General features: G+C 38.7%; 2 protein-coding genes across 3 annotated transcripts in view; both read left to right on the top strand.

The window, feature by feature from the left end:
- LOC148073431 (polypeptide N-acetylgalactosaminyltransferase 18-like) overlaps positions 1-23,337 on the top strand; it is a 97,701-nt gene that overhangs the window by 14,542 nt on the left and 59,822 nt on the right. The gene's annotated exons all lie outside the window — the stretch shown is intronic.
- LOC148073432 (tripartite motif-containing protein 16-like) overlaps positions 14,380-23,337 on the top strand; it is a 25,077-nt gene continuing 16,119 nt past the window's right edge. The window contains exon 1 of the mRNA XM_087797634.1: positions 14,380-14,533. Within this exon, the coding sequence (XP_087653760.1) occupies positions 14,380-14,533 (154 nt within the window). The remainder of the gene's footprint in view (positions 14,534-23,337) is intronic.

Genomic DNA, 23,337 nt, shown 5'->3' with positions numbered 1-23,337 from the left:
AGAAGAACTCACATCTCTCCGGTCCTTAAAACTCTTCACTGGCTTCCAGTTTCTTTCAGGATCAACTTTAAAATTCTGGTTCTTACTTTCAGATCTATTCATGGTCAGGCTCCTCCTTACATCACTGATCTGATCCAGCCTTACACCCCAGCTCGGGCTCTGAGGTCTGTGGATCAAAATCTACTTATGGTTCCTCGCACACGGCTCAGGACCAGAGGAGACAAATCTTTTCAGGCTGTTGCTCCTAAGCTTTGGAACGATCTTCCTCTCTCTTTGCGCTTGATGGAGTCTACTGACTCCTTTAAGAAACATCTTAAGACGTTTCTATTTGTTCAGGCTTTTCCTTGAATTTCTCGAACTCCTGTGTTGTTCTCAGTATTATCTTGATCTTTAAAGTATGTATTTTTTTTTGAGTATTGTTTTGATTGTTTAAGCGCTTTGTGACCCTGGTCTCGAAAAGCGCTATATAAATAAATATTACTTATTTACTTACTTACTAATATCACAATACGATTCAATACAATACACTAATCTCACGATACGATTGAATACAATACACTAATCTCACGATACGATTCCATAAAATACACCGATCTCACGATAAAATTCAATACAATACCCTAATATCACAATACAATTCAATACAAAACACTAATCTCACGATACAATTCAAAACAATACACTTATCTCAGGATACAATTCAATACAATACCCTAATATCACAATACGATTCAATACAATACACTAATCTCACGATACGATTGAATACAATACACTAATCTCACGATACGATTCAATACAATACACCGATCTCACGATACAATTTAATACAATACACTAATCTCACTATACGATTCAATACAATACAGTAATCTCATGATACTATTCAAAACCATGCACTAATATGACAATACGAATTAATACAATATACTAATCTCATGATATAATTCAATACAATACAATAATCTCACGATAAGATTCAATACAATACATGTATTTATTTATTTTAATTTTATTTATACAATTCTGTGATCCATGTGAATCCATGTTTTACATATTCGTCCGACCACTTTCTTCTTTTTCCCGACATAGTTAGTATGAATTAAAATATGAACAAAGAAATCACACCACCATCACGTACTACCGTCGCACGTTGACTACTGAGCACTAAATTCACCGCAGCACTGATTGGCCAAACAGTGTAACATGATCATCTGCAGCCAGTGATGGCCAAGCGCGGTGTGTCGTCACGAATAATCACCGACTCACCGAACCTCTAGGGTTCGATCGAACCCAGGTTAGGAACACCTGCCCTAGGGGTTCAGTAAGTTGGTCTCAGGGGTTCAAATTCAAGATACGAAAAAAATAAAAATAAAATAGAATGTAGGAAGGGTGAAGTGCAATAATAAGAAGAAATGAACGAAAGCAGATCAGAGTTAAGCCAAAGTTAATTTAACACAGGAAGTAAAGATACAAAATAAAAGCATGTAAATGAGGTAAATCCCGTTTTTTCAAGCTAAACCAGCAAATTCAGCTGAATTTTTCAAGTTCATGAAGGGAATATATGTGTTGATTCACTGAAAGTCTGGGCCTCCCTTGACCTTTGTCTACGATGCTTCGCAAAAAGCAAAAGTGTGGCGATTGAACCTCACAATAGATGTAAAGAAGTGGAAGTGTTGCCTCCTATCTCCAGTAGATGCTAAACCTGAACCGACTCAGGAGATCAACCTGAAGTGAAAGACTTTTTTCCATCTTCTCAGCTCCTCATGCTCTGTCTTCCTCCCCGCGCCTAAATCCAGCCTCTTGCCTTCTTTCAAACGCTCTCTGGTCTCAGATTAAATTGTCACCGGAGTCAGGGGAATCGTGCGGTTTGTGGCGACGTTTGCCTTCGAGCTTTTGAGTTCAATTTCAGAAAAATACATCCGGCGGCTGACGAGGGTTATCGTGACAAATGCACTCGTGAGCGAGAGATTCAATCGTTATTGTGTCTACGATGGACAAGAGGACGTCGACCTCCGCTGACACCCAGACGACCTCTCTTCTTATCGACCAGTGAAAGATTGTATGTATATACGTCAAGAAAATGATCTGTGAGTGTGTTTAAATATTCACAAATAAATATAAGCTATTCTGCTTATTCGTCAAAAGCACTCATCTAGAACAAGCTATATTTAAAGATGTTTATTTGATTTAAAACACTAAGAAATGAAGCGTAAATATCTATTAATTTGATATAGGGCTGCACGATAGATCGAAAAAATATTGATATCGCGATAAAGTTGTACAATTTGTACTTCTATGTCTCGTTGTCGTTTACGTCTCCGTCTGTCTGCGAGCTGTGCGGCGCAGCTTGCTAGGATCGGTTGCTATGACGATGCGTCTTGCCGTTGCGCTGACTTGGCTCAGTATATACACGGAAGTAATACTAACTTATGATCCTGTCAAACACTAATGATCCAGTCACTCATCTCTTTAAACCCCCTTTGTTAAAGCAACATATTGTAAGTACTTTTCATCTCGTCTCAGTTGTTTTATTATAAGATCGTGAACTTCCAAACAAGTGTAAACCTGTCCGTCTTCGCCGTATGCTAATGAACTAAGTTGTTAGTGTCAGGACATTTATAAAGTGTTATGTGTGCGTGTACAAGGAGGTGGATTTATTATTGACATTGGTGATCTCGCGCTGCGCCGGTGGCTCCTCTCTGATGTCATTTTGGCAGGACTTGCATCGGTGATGTCGGCACCCAAGCGCGGAAATAAACGAAAGAGAAATATCGCATCGTCTTACTTCTCTAAACCCCCCGACTATCCCTACAGTACTTGCGCGCAGGGGTGTGCGCACTGCTACATTTCTAGGTGAAAGAAAAAAATATCGCATTCATGTCGATATCGCAATTCAAGTAGCCAACTTCAAATATTGTGCAGCCCTAGAGCACAGTCACAATGTCTTTTCATTGATTTAATTCATGAAGCGTGGTGACAATCAATGGGTCTGAAAAAATGATGTGTGAATTGATTGATTTAAAAGTTATTAGGCAGACTAATGGATAAATGTATAACATAAACTATACTATAGGGATTCCGATGAATATTTTACTTTCCTTAGATGTTCCACAAGTGAGTATTGTCGAGTGAAAACTTAATGTAATATCAGAGATTTGTGACGATTGTTCTTGATCCACACGAACATTTCGATGTTCCTGATAAACCAGGACTATGTTTTCTACATCATCAGTAATATTGGTGACAAAAACAACGTGAACACAGTTGAACGTGGATTACAGTGTTCTGGCAGATAATCAGTTCGCACAGTAAACATTAAAAGCACAGATTGACCGCTGATGATATCCAGGTAGCGGCAAATACACACAGACCTATAAAGACTTGTTTAATGTTTATTTAACTACAACACGACCTGAGAATTCTCTGGAGAATACATCCCATCATCCCGTCCTTCACCTGGCTCAGCTCTGTGCCAGAACAAGATAAATACTGTTGCTGTCACTCAGTTCATTGGCCGCTACATAAACACTAGATCAACAGCACAATTTGTTTGATTTGTCCTTTTAAAATGTTAAAATATAGACACCTTGATGCTTTGATGGCGAGTGTTGGGTGGTATTTTTATCATTACCACAATTTTCGTTAGCGTCATCTCGGAGTGACCCGTCGTCCCAGTCGGTACCTTGAGAGATGTTTATCGGTGTGTGTCGCTCCGGGGCAGATCCGCGAGGCTTTGTTGCCCGAGGGCTCTTCTGCCGCCATCTCGTGTTGTCAAGGACGAGCCGACGACATCAAGTGCGTCGACGTCAAGCGATCTGTAGTTTGTGTTTGAGATGGAGCGACTGAGGAGGGGGAGAAGAGAAGAGCAGCACCCAACTTCTCACGGTTCATGTAGCCGCCATGAATAATTCAGCAGCTGATTCCCAAATATACCAGAGAGTGTCAACCATCCAAGACTCTCCATCTATTAACTGTCAACTGTAGTCGTTGAATTTCTTTCCACACTGACCCTGAGAAGACTCTGGAAAGCGTTAAGAACTCAAACCTGTCGTTGCTTACAGGTTTTAACATACAGTGATCCCTCGTTTATTGCAAGGGGTTCGTTCTGAAAACATTTTTCATTAAACGAAAAGTCATTTTCAACTTTGCAAACTCAACATTGCATATGAGCCGTCATCCCTCTCAACGACTATATCAGTAACGCTGACTTGAACAGCCCCCGTAATGCTTTGCCGCCCAGCCAACCAATCACAACTCGCGATCACCTTTACCATAGCAACATAGACGTAGAATTATGGGAGTTCACTGATTTGTTGGCACCATTAGTAAGTACGCAAATATTATTTGTAAAGTGCCTTTCAGAGACCAGGGTCACAAGACACTTAAAAAACAAAACACAGTTAAAAATACAGTCGGGTCTGGTTATAAGTGCCTTCCACTTAGTGCTGTGGTTGTGCAGAAGTTCATCAGTTGTTTTAATAAATCACTTGTTTCTACCCGTGCTGCCATATTTTAGCTGGTAGTTTAATTGCAAAACAAAAAAGAACAAATAAAGTGAATATTTTTTAAATGTATATTTTCCAACAACCCTATATTATACAGTTGAAAACAGTCTTTTGTCCATTTAAACTGTGACTAACTCTCACAACCTTGAACCTGGATTAAATACAGTTCAGTCTTTTGTCCGTTCTCTTTCATTCGAGTCTGGAACTCAGTGTTTTATTCACATTTAAACTGTTTTACAAACTCATTGTTAACTCAAATCATTACAGTTATTGAAAGTGTAACTTGTCTTTGAAAAGGTGATAAAAAACGCTATGGCACAGAATATATTGGGGTCATAAAAACCATTAAAGACTCTTAAAAATGACAGAATAGAATTCCTGAGGGGTCCGTTACAACTGAAGACCACCGGCCGTGGAGCTAAGAGAGAGCTCAAGACAAAGACTCATCTAATGTGAAACACAGAGACTTACTTGATGATAAATCGGAGCGAAGGACAGTAAAATACATTTGCTAAGAGGAGAAAGATGTGGGAACTCAAAAGGTTTACGATGATGTAGAATACAAAGACTGGAGAAAAAGGACATTAAACAGAGATGAGGACATGTAGAGGAGTGTTGACATAGGGAACCACTGTTGACAAAGTGGAGGACAAAACTGTGGACTGTGGAGAGGACGAATGGCAGAGTAGAAAGTAGGACAAAGAAGAGGTCATGCAACTTAGTAGTGGACTGGTGAGAAAAGAAGATATTTTGGAAGTGTCAACAGAATAAGCGAGAGATGAAAGAGACGACTGTGGACAAGAAGGTGGTCGAGGACGGCGTGAAAGAGAGAGACGGACGAGAGACTGGACGTTCTTGGTGCTTCTGAATTATTGACATCTGTAATGTGATGCGTCGTGTTTGCAAATCACGGCGACACAACTTCCCTCTCTGAGCAGGGAAGAGACAAAAGCAAGACATGAGACGGAACAAGAACGTCCGAGCTGCACGAACAAAGTGTTTTCAGGCATCGTGGCTGAATTATTGACGAACCTCGCAATCTGGAGAAAGAGTCTCTGGGACTTTTTTTTTTTCAGAAGGAAAGCGTCTAAATTGAGTTTTTTTCAGGCCGTTCTGCCGCTTCCCTCGAATCACCTCGACATGCCGTCACTCTCGCCGACTCAATCTGCGGCAAAGGATGCGGAAGAAAAGGCGACGCGGTGGAATAACTGGATTTTAAAAGCGAGGAAGTGAAAATGCAGGAAAATATGAGTCTGCACTTTGTCGGTGTACCTGAAAGCGGAGAAAAACGGAGCCACACAGATTTAACTCATTTCTCTTGAGCTTGCTTAGACCTTTCAACCGACAACCTCTGTAAATGTTAAGGTGAACATATGGTTAACTTTTCTTTCCTAATGCCCTCAGTTTATTTTAGAAGTTTTTAACAGTATTAACTTTCTTGAAGGAGTCAGTAGATCATCAAACACAGAGGAAGATCCTTCCAAAGCTTAGGAGCAACAGTCTGGAAGGATTTCTCTCCTCTGGTACTGAACCGTGTTCAGGAACCATCAGTAGATTCTGATCCACAGACCTCAGAGCCCGAGCTGGGGTGTAAGACTGGATCAGATCACTGATGGAAGGTCTGACCATGACTAGATCTGAAAGTAAGAACCAGAATTTTAAGGTTGATCCTGAAAGAAACTGTCAGCCAATGAAGAGATTTAAGGATCGGGGAAATGTGAGTTCTTCTACTAGAGCGGAAATCGGTTGAAAACAATGAGTCTCCCCTATACAAGCACATGTGGAAAAAGAACACAGGAAAGGGCCGCACAACACAACATATTATCCAGAGAAAACTGACACACATAGAATCACAAATTGTTAAAATTATCACTTTATTTTTTAAGATGGAAAAACTCAGCCTAAGATTCATTTTTGAGAAAAGTTACTCTCAAACTTTTTATTGAAATGATCATTTGCTGTGGATTATAATGGAGAATCTTCTACTATTTGCTTGTTGCGATGAGAACTTTGATGATCGCTTTCTAAAAATGTGACACACATCTAAAGTAGTCTGGAACTAGGTTTACAACAGTTGTGTTCTAGTGAAGGGAAACACGGGGAAGGAATTCTGATTACCACGAAATGGATCATAAAATGAAGGGAAGTCGTGGTGGTAAAATTACACTCAAATAGATTCATTTAAATACTTTATCTCAAATTAATTTAATGCTCCAAATTTTTTAATATTTATATTTCTTTTATTTTGGATTTTTTTATGGAATCAAACACCATATTGCTAAAATTAATGAGTTAACGAGTCCAAATTAATTAATTCAGATTGACTCACAAGGACTTCTGGAGGTAAAACGTTGCTCGGGTCTGTGTTGCAACAACACAACTCCATCTGTCAGTGACCCACAAAACCATAAACAACAAGACCCGCCTCATCAGAAATTTTCTCTGCTCGAAAAGGTTACGATGTTTCTGTCGGCAACATTAACTGGAGGGGATGAGAAGACGCTTGTGAGTGTAGGAGGAGGAGACACTGTGTAGTTAGTGTGTGTGTGTGTGTGTGTGCGTGTGTGTGTGTGTGTGTATGTGTGCGAGGAGATCTGGGCGACGATAAAGAGAAATTCTCTGTAGAGTGACCTTTCCTGTTGATACCAGAGCTGAGAGATAATCAGCTGAAGCAATTCCACTTCACCACGGAATCCTGAGGCAGATTACACAACAATAATCCTGCAAACACACACACACACAGACACACACACACACACAACCTCAAATCTCATTTGTCCATATTAATGTTTTTCAATCCATGGGGGTTTGATTCAAGATGTGATGTAACTTCAGATGCGAGTCTTCAGCTACAGCAGATGATCAGTGATGATGTGTCTCTGTGGGCAAGAAGTCAGCGACACACACACACACACACACACACTCACACACTCTCAGGCACGCGTCCACAAGAAGTGAGCAGCAGCAGGGTGTGTGTGTGTTGGTGCTCGAGACAAAACAGCTCATTAGAGTTTTCGCTGTGTAGTTTCCAGATTGGAAGGGTTTCGGTCGTGAACTGCTGCTGCTTCATTTTTTTGTTGTCACACGTCTATTCTTCTCTATTCTCGCAGTCCTTCAACCATCCTGCCACTTACATATTCATGGAGACTTTTGTGGCAGAGCGAGATTTCACACACACCTGTGCGAAAACTGAAGGCAAATTAATCCTCCTTGACAGAAGTCAGTCAGCAAGTTTATTTATCGGAATATATTCATCTGCAAACATTAAGAATGATATGTGTCTGCAACTGCTGAGCTAAGTTGTTTTATTTTACAATATTCTCCCATTTTCCTCGATAATATTTATTAAATATATAATTTTTTTTAGTAACAAAATAAATAACTACAAATAAAAAAGGAAAAACTTACAAAACGCAGCTTGAAAAAGTACAATTCTTAACCCTTGTTAACAATTTTTTTCTGTTTCTTGTAAATTGCAAAATACTTTTTTTACTACAGTTTTTCTGCTCACATCCATATAAATACATGACATATAAGAACTCATAGAAATACATAAATATAAATATAGTAATATTTAGACTATTTATAATATAGTAAATATTTATAAAGACATCAATTATATCAATATTATTATAGTACATACATATCCTTATAAATATATATATATATAACCCAATATTACATATCATAACATGATATACTACTATAGCAAATATAAATATACTAACCAGATATCCATACAGAACATAATATATACACATAAGATAAAATACAATTTATTGCCATGAATTATGTGTATTTTTTGTTAAATATTCGTAAATTATTGACTTTATTTTTTAACAATCCTAAAGCCAACGTATTAAAATAAACAAACACAACCTGAATAAAATTGTAGTCATTAATTTTGTTGTTAGATTTGAGCTGTTTTTATATCTGAAGCTCTGTTTGCGTCGACGACATCTCAGACAGACGCTCTGACATCCATTGTTTCAGTAACGCCGACGAGCTTCTCGCTAATGAGGAGATCAATCTGTCGCCTCTTCAGAGTCTGTCTGTGCTTTTTAAGATTATTTGTGTGTTCTCGCTCGCCGGAACCGGAATCTTTGTCGACGTCTCTGCGCTCGATGCTGCTGAGCATGACTGAGATTGACGTTTTCAAATCATCGCTGTGACTCGACAGCCCAGACAGAGATGTCATGGAGTCACAGGGACTCACTCAGGCTTAACGTTTTACTGCCTTATTTTCTGGAGTCGTCATCAAATGTTGAACTTTAAATTCTGCCAGGAACACGTTTGAAATGGATTTGACACTTCCCACAATATTTTCTTCTCTGTTCTAGATGTAGTTATTTTTATTTCTTTGTTTTAAACCCGTGCTGCCCCTGAGGGGTGTATAGACTTATTTCAAGACTAACAGCAAATTCAAGTATCTTGTGGGAAGAATGAAGTTGGACGGATAAATCTTTGAAAGTACTCTTTATTCTGGCAAAGAAAGAGCTGAGCTAAAATTCTTCATTGACGGTGGATTTTTAGTAGCGCGTCCTTCGCAATACGATAGGATATATTGTGATCCTGTAGTAACAAGTATATATTTGTAGTATTGTGGAGTACTTGAATTACAATTACAGACCACATGACTCTTGACGAAGTCGTAACTGCTTTCATTTGATTTTAAACCAAAATATGTCCAAACATCAGCTTTAAAAGCTGCTGGAGTCACTGTATCCTCTTGTCCTCAGTCATCGCCAGGGACTTGCGGGATTTCATTGTCCCTTTAGCTGCAAGGGACATATTGACTGCTGCCATCTACACAAAAGTGAACAAACACTGTGAATATTTGAATGTTAATTGTAAATAAAAACATTTTTTTTAATTTTTTTACTCACACTTTATTCTAACTAAATTGCCTAAGGTGTGATAGCGAGTATGTAAGGGGTGGGGGCCCAGGGTAAATAACACTTTGAAACACAATTTCCTGCATTTTTAGGTCACATTTTTGTGAAATAAAGGCAGAAAATGAAGAAAAATCCCCCATTTGGGCCCCTTGAGACACAGCATCAGGGCCCAATTCACACCGTAGGGGATCAAAATCACAGCGTAGGGGCCTACGCTAAAGTGTATCACAAAAGTGAGTACACCCCTCACATTTCTGCAGATATTTAAGTGTATCTTTTCATGGGACAAGACTGAAGAAATGACACTTTGAAATAAGGAAAAGTTGGCTGTGTGACGCTTATATAACAGTGTACATTTATTTTTCCCTCAAAATAACTCAAAATACAGCCATTAAAAGCTAAACCCCTGGCAACACAAGTGAGTTCACCCGTTAGTGAAAGTTTTTGACGTGTCAATATTTTGTGTGGCCACCATTATTTTCCAGAACTGCCTTAACTCTGCTGGAGTCTACCTGAGCCTCACAGGTTGCCACTGGAATGTCCTTTCACTCCTCCATGAAGACATCACGGAGCTGGCAGACTTTGTGCTCCTCCACCTTCCGCTCGAGGACGCCCCAAAAATGTTCGATTGGGTTCAGGTCTGGAGACATGCTTGGCCAGTCCATCACCTTTACCCTCAGCCTCCTTAGTAAAGGTCGTCTTAGAGGTGTGTTTGGGGTCATTATATTGCTGGAACACTGCCCTGTGACCCAGTTTCCGGGGGAAGTGGATCATGCTCTGCTTCAGTACTTCACAGTATATGTTGGGGTTCATGTTTCATTATGTCAAAGTGTCATTTTTTGTCAGTGTTATCCCATGAAAAGATATACTTCAATATCTGCAGAAATGCGGTGTATTCACTTTTGTCATACACTGTACATCATCTTGTGTAACGATACTGTCTCACATCTCTCACTTATATTCTCTTGTGTTTAGAGCATGATCTGTACTCGAGAGTAAAATCTGGATATTCAGGTCAATTTGCTGCTCGACCTTTCATTGAACTTTATTCTGGGCGAAACAAACATACTGCTCCTATGAAGCGTGTTGTGCACACAAGCAGTTTAACACACACCCAGTGTTTGTAAATCTCTTTCTATATTAACATAATTGTGTTTTGGATGTTTTTCGACTTCCCTGGTTGGATGCAGGGGCCCGGGAGAGAACGCAAACTGTCTTCCCATTTGTTGCTGTGGCTAAATATAGGATTATGTGAATCACCTGCAGTTATTGCACACACACACACACACACACACACTTTGATTGTTAGCAGCTGGTGTCCTGGGTGCCGTTTTAATAGAAAAACATGCGAGGCGGCAGAAAGTATTAAAAAAGAAATCAGCTGTGCTCCTGTGGCGTCTCGGGCAGCGACTATCACAGAGAAGCTCAGTTGTGTTGATGCGCCTCAGACACACAAGCACACATCCAAGAAAGAAAAAGTCATATGAAGCACATGTTGTGTCTGTAGTAAGCCTGTCATGATAGCGTTTCTAGGAGGCTGCGGGATAACAAGACGAAGATGTATATATATCTCTAGAAAACTTTAATAGCATCATAACGTCCCCTGGTGATGATCACACTGACTTGTGTGCGGGGTGTTGAGATGCACCATTAGTATGTGAACACACTTTTATGTTGTGTTTTCACTTTGTTCAGTAGGTTTGCTGCCGTGCAAATGTAGCTTTGGTTGACCCGGTGAGACAACAAGACATCTCCTAGTTTATGCAAGAGCAAATCTGCTCCTGTTAGCTTTAGCCTGTTGGCTAGCTTCATTATTTTTTATTATGAACCCTTTTTTCCTACCTTACAATAATTATTAGCCGTGTATGTTGTCTGGCGATTAGATACATATCACGGTACAGGTGCAATGGTACGTTATATTTAGATATATCGTGATACTATAGTAACAAGGATATATGTGTAGTATTGTCGAGTACTTGACTCTGGTGTTGCAGAATTTACAGACCACATGACTCTTGACGAAGTCGTAACTGCTTTCATTTGTTTTCAAACCAAAATATGTCTTTAAAAGCTGCTGGAGTCCACTGTATCCTCTCGTCCTCAGTCATCACTGGGATTTCATTCTTCCTTTAGCTGCAAGGGACACAATGACTCTTGACGAAGTCGTAACTGCTTTCATTTGTTTCCAAACCAAAATAAGTCCAAACATCAGCATTAAAAGCTGCTGGAGTCCACTGTATCCTCTTGTCCTCAGTCAGTGCAGGAGGTCTGATGATGATAGTAATGATCTAGCGGCCGAAAGTGTAATTGCAACAACAAAATAAACAAACGCTGTGAATATTTGCTAATAGTTGTAAGTAAAAAAACGGTTTAATGCAGTTAAGTCGTAACTGCTTTCATTTGTTTTTCAAACCAAAATATGTCCAAACATCAGCTTTAAAAGCTGCTGGAGTCACTGTATCCTCTTGTCCACAGTAATCCCAGGGATTTCAATGTTTCTTTCAGCTGCCGAGGACTTAATTACCGCTGCCATCTAGCGGCCAAATGTTTAATTGCCCAAAGAAATAGTAATTATCCATTTTTTTGCTTATTTAACTGCGTGATTGTACTTTCGAGGGACTTTAGGTGACAGTGTTGACTTTCAGACTTTAGCTGAGGTTTATAAGACGACTCTCTCGTCACAGAACAATACAGATCTTCAAAATGAAGAAAACAAGTGGCTATTTATCGATAAACCACCCCCTCAACAAAACATCAAGTAGACAGTAAAGACTGACCTGATAAAACCATAACGTCATTGCAATTTGGAGGATATTAATCATGTATCGTGCGGAAAGTGAAATTGTCGTACATATACGATAATCACAAAACTGTACAAATATGACAATTACGATATCATGTAAATGCAATAACTGCAACGTCGTCATTATAAAGTGTCTTCGAATCTTGTTTAAGTCCGTCAAGAGGTTGGTTAATTCAATACAAGCTTTCTTTAATGCTTTTCTAGTTGTAGTTATTCAAACGAGAAAATAACTTGTTCTACAACTCATCAGTTTACCAGCAGAGCCTCGACCTTCTACTCATCAAAGGCTTGTTTCCTACTTGTCATTCTCACTTATCTTCTAATCTCCAGCTTTACTGTGTTCGTATTGTTGCGTTCTGAGAAAAGTTGTTTCTTTGAAGAATTCCTTGTTTTCCCTATAGCAGCGAAGAAAGCTCTTGATCATTAAAGATCCTCCAGAGAAAAGCATGCGCTCATCAACAACTGTTGTTATTTACTTTTCGCTGTTACATCTTTGTTTTTCGTGAAGATCAAAGGCTTTCGAATGTAGTTTCTCGAGTTCAAGCATGAATGGGGTTTTGCTGTTGTCACGGCAACTATGAAAGTTTCATACATGTTTTAAATGAGTGTCGAGGGACTTTAGCTTTTATCAAATCTTGTTTTTAATTTAGGCGGACTTATGGTGAATGATCAGATAAGTGCTGTGAGTGTTGCAGTACGAACCACTTCAGTTTCAGACTCAAATCAATTAAATAACGCAAATGAAGTCAACGGTCCCTCAGGAGCCGCGAGAACTTGAAATCTGCTGGATGGAAACATAATCAGATGAAAATCTGATGACGGACACAGTCGAGCTCAGGGACACATTCGTGATGGTTTGAGGGGCGGAAACACACACACACACACACACACACACACACACACACACACACACACACACACACACACACACACACACACACACACACACACACACACACACACACACACACACACACACACACACACACACACACACACACACACACACACACACACACACACACACACACACACAAAGTGAAGTACACACGTCTGGAGAGGGTTTAGCTGGTGTTTACTTTTAAAAGATAAAAATTGTGTGGTTGCTTACTCTGAAGCAAAATGCTTGAAATCTTTACGAGGTACTTGAGAATAGAATAAAAAAATACTAAAAAAGAGACGTCAGATGTCAACAGTTTAAGACACATAGAATATTATTATATATATATATATATATATATATATATATATATAAATGTAGTTGTTATTATATGTTGTCATTATTTTTGAAAAAAAAAAAAATCAAATTAATTCCTTTAATTCTAATGGAATGTTTTTTCTATAGCTAGTTTGATATTTCTATTCCAATAATAAAAATAAATGCACTAAATAGAATAGTGTGTCACCCATAGCGTTTTTAAATACAACGTAAAATGTCAGTATTATAGCGCCATTCTTTCTTCTCTGAATTAAAATATATAATTAAAAAATGTTTTTATTCAGAGCATTACTTCTAATATTTAGTTTTTATTTAAACAGGGAACAAACTTTAATTCAACCACAGAACTCAGCAGGAAGCACTTATTACCACAACCACCTTACTTTAGTTGCTAACAAAACTCTGAATTCCCATGATGCCTTTCAACACGCCAATCTATTGAGTGACAGCCGATTAGACTTCAAAATACTAGATACTAAATTCTACGTCTCAAAAGTGATCAACGGATGGGAATGGTCGGATGGGCGGCAAAGCATTATGGGAGCGACACCTGAAGTTCAAATAAATGTTTTTAAATGATTTGATCAAGTGAAAATTTAAATGCTGTCTAGATTTGAATGAATGCAGGGGTATCAAATTGTAACCCAGCAATAAACGAGGGGTCACTGCATGACTAGCACGGTTTGTTATTGTTTAACCTACTTTCACTGTCTTTCCTTTCCTTTTTCCATTTTTCCAATTTATATAATGACTTTTTTTGTCCACCCCTGTTGTAGTTTGTTAAATTACTTTCACTGCTGGCTTGTCCAGTTTCATCTCAATTATCTTTGACGACGTGAGGGAACCTAATGTTCTCTAAAAAGTGCCCATCATCGAGAACAGCTGCCGGGTCTTTGTTGGAAAGTCTCTCCGCCGGGATCACAGATTCAATTTGGTTAATTTGGCCTGATATTCATGGACACGTCGTCGCCGTCTGAGTTTGTCGGGCGAGACAGAGACGAGCAGGATGTGGACGGCGCGTCACAGGGAAGTGACAGCCGGGCGGAGGCCAGCTGGACGCCGGGAGAACCCGGGGCTTGTCTGGAAGGCAGAGCAGCTGACGGATGGAGTGAGAGGAAGAAGAACCCTCGGTGTCGTCCGTCCTCCTGCGAGTGTGTAGCCATGTGTGTGAGTGTGCGTCATTGTGCGACTCCCAGCTGCGTCCGATCAGTCCGTGAGAGGGTTTTTAGTTCATGCCCAGTCGCGCTCATCAACACACCAGCTGATCCGAGCTGAGTCGCACTCGTCTGTGGCCCAGAACACCCGCTGCCCGGAACACACTCATTACTGTGGCGTTTCCAGAGACCCGCGGATAATTCAGCTGTTGGATTTGAATCCCTTTCACCCAAAACACCCCAAAACCAAACAATTATTTCAAACTTTATTTGGTTTGTCTCAGTCAACTTTTTTTATTAGTTCTCTCTCTATATTGTGGCTCAACTGTGGCTAAATAAGCCTTAAATAAGTAGCTGATGCTTTATTACACAGATCTTAAACTCAAATATATGTTTAAAGTAAAACGATTCTATTATGTACAACTAACCTCTCAATTAACACATTTTTGGGTAGTGATTAAACTAGATGGCAGCATTTATTCTGTCCTCCGCAACTAAATGGACATCCAAATCCGGCAAGATTTCGGTGATGACTGAGGACGAGAGGATACAGTGACTACAGCAGTTTATAAAGCTTATGTTTGAACATATTTTGGTTTGAAAACAAATGAAAGCAGTTACGACTTCGTCAAGAGTCATGTGGTCTGTAAATACTAGAGTCAAGTACTCAACAATACTACACATATATTGTTACTACAGTATCACTATATATCGTATAGTTGACCCTGTATAGTGATACGTATTGTATCACTAATACCCTTTTATACAGTATACAGTGTGTACTTTGAGGCCTTCCTGAGGTCAAAGTAAACAAGTGCCAAATAAGAATCTTTACAAATATTTCAGGCTACAAAATAACCCTCTGTTTAATTGTTTTTTTTATCTCTTGCCTATTTTGTGTTTTCTTAAAATATTATCTGTAATACCTTTAAAAAGTTAGGAATTTTTTTTATTTCTTGACTAATTGGTGATTTCCCCTATTTAAAAAAATGGCATAGAATATTACAACAGTAAAATATAACTTATAGTAAATTTACTATAAAGTGAAATTTGATTTAAACACCTAACTTCAACTTTTTTTTGTATTTGTCTACTCAGTGAAATCATACATTTGATTTATATTATTAATATTATTAGTAAAAAAACAATTGTAAGCTAATGTGTTAATTATTACAATATCTAAATAATGTGTGTTTAAAATTAAATTATATTTAATCTAGTTACATATTCAGTTTAGTTTTTGGATTTCCTGGCGTGACGACTCCATAATTGAGTTTGTACCATCTGTCTTCTGGCTTGGATGTGGTTTCTGTTGCAATATAAATTTGAAGTTAATTTGAGGCTAAATCTGGGTTTTGCAGCCGGTAATTTGAGCAGAATTGACACTCAGCAGTCATGATTAGGAAGCTGCGAGGTGGTCTTGATGCACGCGGCATGTTTGATGACTCGGGGATGATTCCATCAGGACATTAGCTGCTCTAATTCTGGCGGAAGAGAAATAATTGCTCTGGATAACATCTGCCGTCGCTGGGTCCGCTCGTGTCCTCGTGTTATCTCGTCCTCGCGTGAGCGTCGCCTCCCCCTCCGTCATCGTCATCTGCCAGACTCCGGCTCGCGGCGGTCAAAGGTCGGCGATGATGGATTACTGGAAGTTAAGAGGCAAAGCGCTGAGACTCCGGCCCCGGATGAGAGACGACGCGAGTCATCCATTAAGAAAACTCTGAGTCACTGTCAAGCGTTTGTTGGACATTGATTTGTGGAATTCTTTTGTCGACCTTTTCCTCGCCTTAACATGCACAGTAGACAATAGGGTTGTAAGAAAATATAGATACACAAACATATCGTGACATTTATTTCATGACACTTTATTGATATTAAACAGATTAGATTTTTTATTAACAATTCAAATTCAAAGTCATTACGACCTGCACAGCTGAAGGATAAAAATTGAATTCCGTGAGATTCCAGTGATGACTGAGGATGAGAGGATACAGTGACTCCAGCTGCTTTTAAACCTGATGATTGGACATATTTTGGTTTGAAAACAAATTAAATAAGTTACGACTTCGTCAAGAGTCATGTGGTCTGTAAATACTACAACACCAGAGTCAAGTACTCGACAATACTACAAATAGATACTTGTAAGTAAGTAAGTAAGTAATGGTTATTTGTAAAGCTATACAAATAACTTCCATCCAGTGTTTTTTGTCTGTTGAAAAATATAATCAGTCTTTCGCAGGATTTTACAATTAGGTGGAAAAGAACATCCTTTGTTTCCAAGTGTATTATTGTGGGCAAAATATAGACGTATATCAGTTAAACTTGGCAATTCATTTTTTTATTTAAATGTTGTGTTTTTTATTGGTATGGACATGTTTAAATTAAGAAAATTGAATTCCACCATTTTTTTTTGTCGAATAATTGAATTGATATATTCAAAGGTCATTCAGGATTTGTGTTGTTATAAATGAATGAAAATTGAATCTTTTCCAAGGGAGTATATATTCTCACAATAGTCAGATGTTGTAATTACTTTATTTTTTAATCCTAGCCTTTTAAAATCAAATCTAAAAATGTTACAAAAAAGCTATTTGATAATGTGTGTTGTCAAGTGGTTGAAGTTTGTTCAAATAGCTCATAATGGAGCTGATATACTTCTGTGGTTGCTTTTTAAAAGAAAAAATTGATAACAAAATTTAAAAGCAACTCATAATCAGTCATTTTCGTTCTTCATTCAATCCTCTGTGGTATTTTCCTTTTTTTCAAATGTGAAGGTTTCTTCTTGTTAGTTTTGTATTGTTGTTTGATGTCCCCTCACATTTTTTATTTTAGTTTAAAAGCATCTTCTAAATCATGTTTAGCCTTGAAGCTCAACACTGTGAGAGGAGTATTTGGGTCAAGGACCGGATGAATTGGCAGAATTTTTAGAAAACATTCTAAAATTTCCTTCCATTGTCCCTCAGTTCGGCGAATAGTTTTGTGAAACTCCTCGACGGGGTTTAGTAAAAAAAAAATAGTTGTGTGTCGGTGTGTTTGGTCATCAAGGCAGTTATTGTTGTTGATTCGAATCTCTCGGGGCCACTCGAGCCGGACAACAAGCCGCCCACGTGTGCGTGGGAGACATTTTCCAAATGTGATGAAAATGTTAATCCTTCTCCTCCGTCGAGCCGAAGAGAGTTTTGGATGTTTGTGTCGATGTTGTGCGGCGAGGGGCGAGTGTGCGACCTCTGCGGGACACACAAAGACGGCAGGAGTGTCGTCCTCGTCTCCTCCACACACTCCACACACTCCACATCTTTTCATGTTCTCGTCTGTTCCAATTTCACCGCCGTGATTGAGGCATCTCATTTCCTCTTATTCGTCGCCGTGGCAACGGGTTTGACAGCCATTAGTTGCTTGTGTCTCAGCTGAAGTTGCAGGTGAATGATATTGTTTTAATAACTGAAGGTGATGATATGAGAGGCTCCTAGAGGGGGCGGTAAAGATCATATTGTAAGTAAGTATATATCTGTACCATCAGAATATTTAATGGTTGTATTGAACAATTCAGATATTGATACTTTTTTTGTAATTAAATTGTTGTTGTAGTGAAAGTTGTTTTATGTATTTAATTAAATTAAATTATTTCTATATTGAAAGGTTGAATTTGTTTTTATAATAATTGAATTCAATCATTTCTTTGATTACTTCTCCATAATTATTTCGTGACGGAATTTTAGAAATTCAAATATTTTCAAAAAGAATGAATTATTCTATTTTCACAGAAAGAGTTTGATATTCTAATTCCAATAGTACAAAAAAAGGGGAAATTATTTTTGTTTCCATTTGTAGCCTTTTTAATTCAATATGAAAATGTTAGTATAATAGTGACACCACGTCTTCCACTCCACCAAGTTTTTTGGTTTGCACTGAAGGTGATCAAGTTCTAAATGCAGTTTAAACAAGTTTGAAAAAAATGCTGTATCTAGAATAATCATGTTTATTTACTTCCTAAATTTTCCTTGAATGTTTGCGGTAGATTTGGAATGTGTTCTAGGAGACACACAACTGTGTTTAATTAACACAAAACACAAGAAGAAAGTGTAGGCGGCACAACTTTAAAAACTCTACAGACTTAACTTTTGCCTTGTTTCTAGATAATCCTCATGTTCTGTTGCGTCCTCCCTGTGGAGGAAACAAGACGTTACAGGTTGTTTGCGAAGAATAAAATATCGCAGTAATGACCTCTCTTGGCAAAAGCATTTCAACCGACTCGTCGGCGAATCGTTCTTATTCCGCTGAGGAGTTCTTCCTCGCGCACTCAAACCGGTAGTAGAAGGAAAAAGTTTTTTTGAAAAAAATCACATTTCCCCTCACAGATCGGCGTCGGAACCAGTTAACCCGGAATGTCCCGACCCGTCGTGTGCTCGTCTGGAGGAAGTCTGGAGCCGCTCTTCTGACTTAAGAGACGATTTATTCACCGTTAAAGAGAACAACAAAAAAAGCAATGTCCTTAAATTGAAAGCAATTTTGTAACCCGCGGCTCTTTAAGTAGAGGCGCCGAGGATTCAATCGTCCGTCAGTGACAATCTCAGCAGATTTGTTTTCTTAAGAGTATGAATCTTAGCAAACAAAACTATTCCATCAAACCTTTCATTGATCCACTTACGTACAGATGTCCTGGGTTTGTTTGGATTGGACGGCTTTAGAGCTGTTCAAAGATTACAATGCAACTACACAAATCACACACTCGCACGACTGATGATCGAAAATATCAGTTTTAAAAACAACAAAAAATGTCCTGTGTGTAGTATTGTCGATTACTTGACTCTGGTGTTGCAGAATTTACAGACCACATGACTCTTGACGAAGTCGTAACTGCTTTCATTTGTTTTCAAACCAAAATATGTATTTAAAAGCTGCTGGAGTCCACTGCATCCTCTCGTCCTCAGTCATCACTGGGATTCCATTGTTCCTTGAGCTGCAAGGAACATAATGACTCTTAATAATAATAATATAATATAATAATATAATAACTGCAAAATATGTCACAAACATCAGCTTTAAAAGCTGCTGGGGACCACTGTATCCTCTTGTCCTCAGTCAGTGCCGGACGACTTAATGATCCAGCGGCCGAAAGTGTAATTGCAGCAACAAAATAAACAAATGCTGTGAATATTTACATGTTAGTTGTAAGTACAAAATCGATACAATGCAATTGAATATCGAAAAAATATGTTCAAACATCAGCTTTAAAAGCTGCTGAAGTCCACTGTATCCTCTCGTCCTCAGTCATTGCCAGGATATTGCGAGAGTTTATTGTTCCTTTAGTTACGGAGGACGTAGTGACTGCTGCCATCTAGCGGCCCGGAAGTTTAGTTGCAACAAACAAAATGAACAAATGGCTGTGAATATTTGTATGTAAATTGTAAATACAAATGTATATATTTCAAACACGTGTTTAAACAGTACAGTTTTTTTTTTTATTTATTTTTTTATTATATTTATATCAGTTTAAAAGTGTCGATGCCGGTCAATAAGAATATAATATAATAAGAATAAGTCAACTCACTGAAAGTTGCATGTAATGTTTTACAATACATATACATTTAACATGATGACAAACTAGCAGGTACTATGAGGACTAGCTTCATCACTGTCTGGTACTTTGCTGCATCTACTTTGTGTGTGTGTTGTTACACATCAACGTCATTGTAGATTTGTTGAGAATTTTTTTTGGAAAAATAATGAATTATTCACAACTGTGTCAAGTTCTTACCTTGTTATGAAGTGAAAAATAAACATTTTTTTAGTCTTTTTTTTCATTTCAATCGTTATTTCAGAAACTATGATGGAAATCAATGTAAACATCTGCATGTTTTGAATATCAGACTCTCAAAAAACAACTCACACAAACCACATTTTTAACTATTTTGCAGCCATAAAATCGAAAGTAAAAACAGTTCATCCTGTCAATCATTAGAGCCAGGAGCTTTCTTTAGTGGATTCAAACCCACAACCTGCTCTGACGAAGTGTATCCTGGATCCTCCGCCGTCGAGCAGAATCTGAAGCTCTCCATCCCGACACACCTGATCACATTGTCGACTTGGAGTCGTCGAGACTTCCATCGACGTCGTAGATCTCGGCGGCGACGCACCTTCGCGTGGCAAAGTCATTATTTTTTTGGGATGGAGTTCAGTGACAAACTCCAGACGAGTGTCTGTGAAGACGTCGACTCGGAGTTTGAGGAGCGAGTGTGTGTCGGTGCGACTCCGGGGAGAAGCTGTGAATATCATCAGCCCCCGCTCGCTCTTTGATATTCATCATATTCTGCTTTGTATTGATTCGCTGAGCGCCGGCCTGGACCTGAGCCAGCGCTGCTTTGGGGGGTTCTTGTTGGCGAGTGTGCGGCAGGATCCAGCTGCTGTGTTGTAACTGCAGAGTAATCCTAGAATGATCAAAGTCCGTCTTCTTATCCGTGGACCGTTGATCTCCAGTCACTTCATGATCTATTTATGCTCGGACACATCAGCCTTCATCAAAGGACATCATTACAACATCAGGAATACATTAACGGATCAAGTTTGTATCGTATGAATATAAATCCCTGTATTACAGTTTCTTCATTACAATTATTCACTTGAATAAAGATGTTAACAGTTGAAATACAGTTGAAAATTGTTTGATTACATTTAATAATTGTTTGATTATAGTTTAAATTTGTTTGATTACAGTTGAAAATGGTTTGATTATAGTTAATAACTGTTTGATTATAGTTCATTTTGTTTGATTATAGTTTAAATTTGTTTGATAACAGTTGAAAATTGTTTGATTATAGTTAATTTTGTTTGATTATAGTTGAAATTTGTTTGATTATAGTTGAAATTTGTTTGATTATAGTTGATCATTTTTTGATTAAAGTTGAAAATGGTTTGATTATAATGGACATTTGTTTGATCATAGTTGAAAATTGTTTGATTATAGTTACGTTTTCTTTTTATAGTTAAAATTGTTTGATACAGTTAAAAATGGTTTGATTGAATGGTTTGAAAAAACAGTTGAAAATGTTCTCAATTTTGATGAAATAATCACTAATTATTATTCTCTATTATGAATAACTTTTCCTCTTAAAATCAAGGTCACCAATGACAGTGTAAAAGCCCATATCCGTGAATATGTTTTACTCATTCAAACCTGTGACCTACTTCAGAACATGAACATTTTTTAAATGTACAAAATGTCACTCTTTTTTTAATGCTGACTCACTGAATCCAGACGACTCGGCAACTGAAAGAGGAAACTTAAACGACTAACAGGAAGTACATGACGTCGACTACATTAGCCGTCCTCGCTAACATGCAGAGATGCTGCGATGCCTCGTGGGGGATCATCTGAGGACACAAGCTGCTCTCAGCGTTCTTCCACATCAGCCCACACACACACACACACACACACACACACACACTCACACTCACACACACACACACACACACACGCACGCACGCACGCACACACACACACACACACACACACACACACACACACACACACACACACACACACACACACACACACGCACACACACACACACACACACACAGACTCTGGTACTGGTCCGCTGACCCGCAGTGATATTCCCAGCTGTCATGTAGATGATTCAGAGCGGGGGGGATTTGACAGGACAGCGACAAGTGACGGGGGGGTTTTGAGCAGACAAGGTTGTTAATGTCAGTGCTTAGAACAGAAAGTGCTGCTGGAGCTGGGGGACCTGGCAGACCCGGCCCACAAGTCCTGCCAGCGTCCTGCCCAGACGGCCGCCTCGCGTCTGTACCGACGATCAATCTGCGCTAATTGTGTTCCCGTCACTGTTTCCCGGAAGTTGAAGGAAGGGTTTGCTTAGTCTGCAGTTCTCAGTAGGTTGAGCTTGTTCCACCGTAACCTTAGTGGAGGGTCTGGAGTTTAATTCAACCAAGATATGGTTTGTGTTGACAAGAATCTGTCAGTACGTGTCACGATACAGTGTCAACGATACGATATTTTTTGATGCTTTTAAAACAAGGATTTATTTGTAGTATTATCGAATACTTGACTCTGGTGTTGCAGAATTTACAGACAATATTAAGTTGTTACTGCTTTCATTGGTTTCAAAACCAAAACATGTCTTTAAAAGCTGCTGGAGTCCAATGTATCCTCTTGTCCTCAGTCATCACTTGGGTTTTAATTCTTCCTTTAGCTGCAAGCGACATAAAGACTCTTGAAGGGGTCGTCACTGCTTTCATTTGTTTCCAAACCAAAAATAAGTCCAAAACTCAGCTTTAAAAGCTTCTGGAGTAAACTGTATCCTCTCGTCCTCAGTCATCACTGGGATTTCATCGTTCCTTTAGCTGCGAGGGACGTAATGATGCTTGAAGAAGTCTTAACTGCTTTCATTTGTTTTGAAACCAAAATATGTCCAAACATCAGCTTTGAAAACTACTGGATTAACTGTATCCTCTCGTCCTCAGTCATCCCCGTGGGTTTTTCCCCCCCAATGGACTTAATGACTGCTGCCATCTAGCAGAAGGAAGTTTAATTGCAACCCTGTAATATATTAATCGGGTGAATAATTGTGACTAAATTACATTGTTGTTAAATATCGATACATATAGTGAAAAAAAATAATTATGTATTGATATTTTCAACCCTTTTGTCCAACTGTCTCAAAACTGTCAAAACTGCCCCTTGTTTCCATCCCCGTATGGTACTGCGCTGCAGCTGCCAAAAAACATGCCACGGTGA

Source organism: Callionymus lyra, chromosome 8 (assembly GCF_982586985.1).
Source record: "Callionymus lyra chromosome 8, fCalLyr1.hap1.1, whole genome shotgun sequence".
NCBI classification, from domain to species: domain Eukaryota; kingdom Metazoa; phylum Chordata; class Actinopteri; order Syngnathiformes; family Callionymidae; genus Callionymus; species Callionymus lyra.
The sequence above is the reverse complement of the archived record's forward strand: the minus strand, read 5'-3'. Positions and strand labels throughout refer to the sequence as shown.